Raw genomic sequence first — 2935 nt, forward strand, 5'->3', positions numbered from 1 at the left:
AAAAAAAAAAAAAACAAAAAAAACTAGGAATATCAATTCTGTAACACTTAAAGGTCTACTTTTTGTCAGGGAAAGAACTGGCTTGCTCTTAGGTGGTCTAGATTAACAATAGACTCCGCCCCCCCCCTTTGGGTAAAATTCTCTTGACTTTGAAGAGAATAATAAAACACCAAAATAAGGCCTGTTTCCTCTCCCAGAAGGAACTTCATTCACTGACAGTATCCCACACAGCATTCCTAACTTTTGCTTTTCTGCTAAGATTCAGGGTAACTTTATACCAATTGTGCAAGCCCAGATTGAATGGTGGTGCAAAAGGTTCTCGGAATCTTCTGAACAATCCGTCTCTGCTCACTTCAAGTGATGAATAGCAGCTCCAGCTATTGTAAAAGTGTCTTGGCACTAACAACAAAAAGAGTGTTTATTTTACAAACCCCCAGAAGACAAGACATGATTCATTTACCTGAAATCCAGTTTGGAAAAAATGTTTTATATGAGAATGTTCCGTTTAAAATATCCTTCAGAGTGAGAGCTCTCCTTGTGTTTCTTTCGGGGTTGTGGACTTAGGGGAGGAAGAGACATATTATTAGAAACAAGGTTAATAGCCCAACTAAATTCTAAGCTTGTCCTTCATCTGTTCTTTCTCAGGTGTGGATAGGTTCTGCCATTGCAAAGTGCCTGTTGAACTACTAAATGGTGTGTTTGCTGACAGGCAACCCAGATTTAGGGAGTGCACTGGTGGCCTGGGAGGGATGCGTGGGGGTTGTATAGAAGAAGGAGAAGATTTCGGGAAAACAGGGATTTCATCCAGCAGTAAAAATAAAACCAGTACAGGACTTCTAGGAAGGGAGGTGAGGTTCCAACAACTATGGACCTCACAGAACCAATCTTGCTTTGAAGTACTGCCGAACTTCACACAGCCTACTCTGTCTCCACAGAGTTCAGCAGTACCCCCTCGCTTGTGAAACCTGGCTTGGTTTCCTATTCATTGTTTAATGATGCATTTTAGAATCCCACTCGAATGAATGAGATCAGCCAGAATTCTTACCCTCTGAAATCTTAAGAAGGGCCGCACTGAACACACTTTTCTTAGCCCTGATATAAACTTTTACAAAAAAAAAAAAAAAAAAAAAAAAACAACCAGGAGCACCACATTAAGTGTCTTAAAAATTTATGTAAATTCATGGAAAAACCAACCTTACATAGCTCACAAACCACAGGAAAATTTCTTTTACACATGAATCCATCTAAACAGTTGTATTTTTAAGCATGAGTTTATTTCCTCGGAAGCTCAGCAGAGCCCCAGGGCTGTCAGGTTAAGCCAGATGGGCAATAAGGCGATGCCCTCCCAACATCTCTTCATGGCCCTGCTGCCCTTCTCTCTCCATCCCATGTGCTCCTTCTCCAGGCCACCACTTAGAACCTCAAAGTTACAGGAAAACCCAATACCTCAAAATAGCATTTATGAGTCTGGCATTCGCCCAGGTGAAAATAAAACTGTTGAAGATGAGAACCATAATATTATCCTTCTGCTAACAGTCTTGCATAGCTTGCCGTGACTCTCATTATAAAGATAAAAATTCTAAACTTGGACTACAGGTCCAGGCAGGTCTGGAACAGCCTTTGCTATCAATCTTTCCTCCTCCTCCATCATTATAGTCTTGAGCCCAAACAAGCTGGGGTTTATTTCCAGCCCATAACCACCTGTATGAGTCCCTTCTCTGTTGCTGTGATAGACTGCCCTAACCGAGGCAATTGAAGGAGGAATTGTTTCATGGTTCCAGAGGAACAAGAGTCCATCATGGCAAAGAAGGGGTGTGGCAACAGGTTACAGGCATGGAAAAAAGAGCAAGTTGCTGAGAGCCCCCAGTTTTAAATGGAAGCCTGAAGAAGGAGAAGCTTTCTAAGTTCTATTATACCATGCAACCCAGATCGTTGCCATAAGTCTGGAAATTTTGATTGCCATTGCATTTTTTGATGTCTAATAGACACAGACATTTAATAAGCGAGTGCTTATTAAATTACATAGAATGAATGTATACATGAAATGAAGGATGGATGGAGGCATGTAAGTATGAGTGGGTGGGCATATACTCTTCCATTAATTCTCTATATTGCTTTGGTGAATCTCTGCAGCCCTACTTTGCGCACATAAAATATAAGGGATCTGTCCACACAATACTGGCAATCCCATTCAGTCGTGCAAGACTACACTAGGAAATGCGGGGCTCAGTTTGCTTTATTTACCTTGAAGTAACAGTCATATATGTGTGCCCTGTAATCACAGCTAAGTTGTTAATTGAACAGTAGCATCCTAGGCTCTTTTAATCTATTCCTACAGATGTGCCTATGGTCCACAATCTGATTATGACCATGGGTTTGGTTATTGTGGTGGTTTAAAAGGAAAATGTTCCCCATAAGGCTCAAGTACTTGAATACTTGGTCCTCAGCAGCTGGCACTGTTTTAGAGATCACAACATTCAGGATGTGGACCCTGGTGGGAGAAGGTACTTTACAGGGGAGGCATTAAGAGTTTATAGCCCCAACCTGCTTCCAATTCCACCACCCCTGCTTCCTGTATATGAATGGGATATGACCAGTCAGATGTTGAGCGCCCTGCTGTATCCCTTTCCCTTTCTTCCGTACTCCTTTGAAGCAGAATCCCTCTCTAAAACTGAAGCTAGACTGTCCACCCTTCTGTCTCCACCCTCTACAATACCTGGTTTCTGACACACAGGATTATACCCAACTTTATTATTTTTTTTATGTGAGGCTTGAGGATTTGAACTCAGGTCTCCATGATGACAGAGTAAGCTGAACTGTCTCCTCAGCCCCAAAGTATTCTTTAAATACCCCTGCTGTGTGTGTGTGTGTGTGTGTGTGTGTGTGTGTGTGTGAGAGAGAGAGAGAGAGAGAGAGAGAGAGAGAGAGAGAGAGA

At 42.0% G+C, this 2935-nt stretch overlaps 1 protein-coding gene across 1 annotated transcript in view; it reads right to left on the minus strand.

The window, feature by feature from the left end:
• The window catches only part of Fap (fibroblast activation protein alpha), a 68369-nt gene that overhangs the window by 52038 nt on the left and 13396 nt on the right, over nt 1-2935 (minus strand). Inside the window, exon 3 of the mRNA XM_026790018.1 lies at nt 461-559. Coding sequence (XP_026645819.1) covers nt 461-559 — 99 coding nt within the window. The remainder of the gene's footprint in view (nt 1-460; nt 560-2935) is intronic.

This window comes from Microtus ochrogaster, chromosome 4 (assembly GCF_000317375.1).
Source record: "Microtus ochrogaster isolate Prairie Vole_2 chromosome 4, MicOch1.0, whole genome shotgun sequence".
Lineage (NCBI taxonomy): Eukaryota > Metazoa > Chordata > Mammalia > Rodentia > Cricetidae > Microtus > Microtus ochrogaster.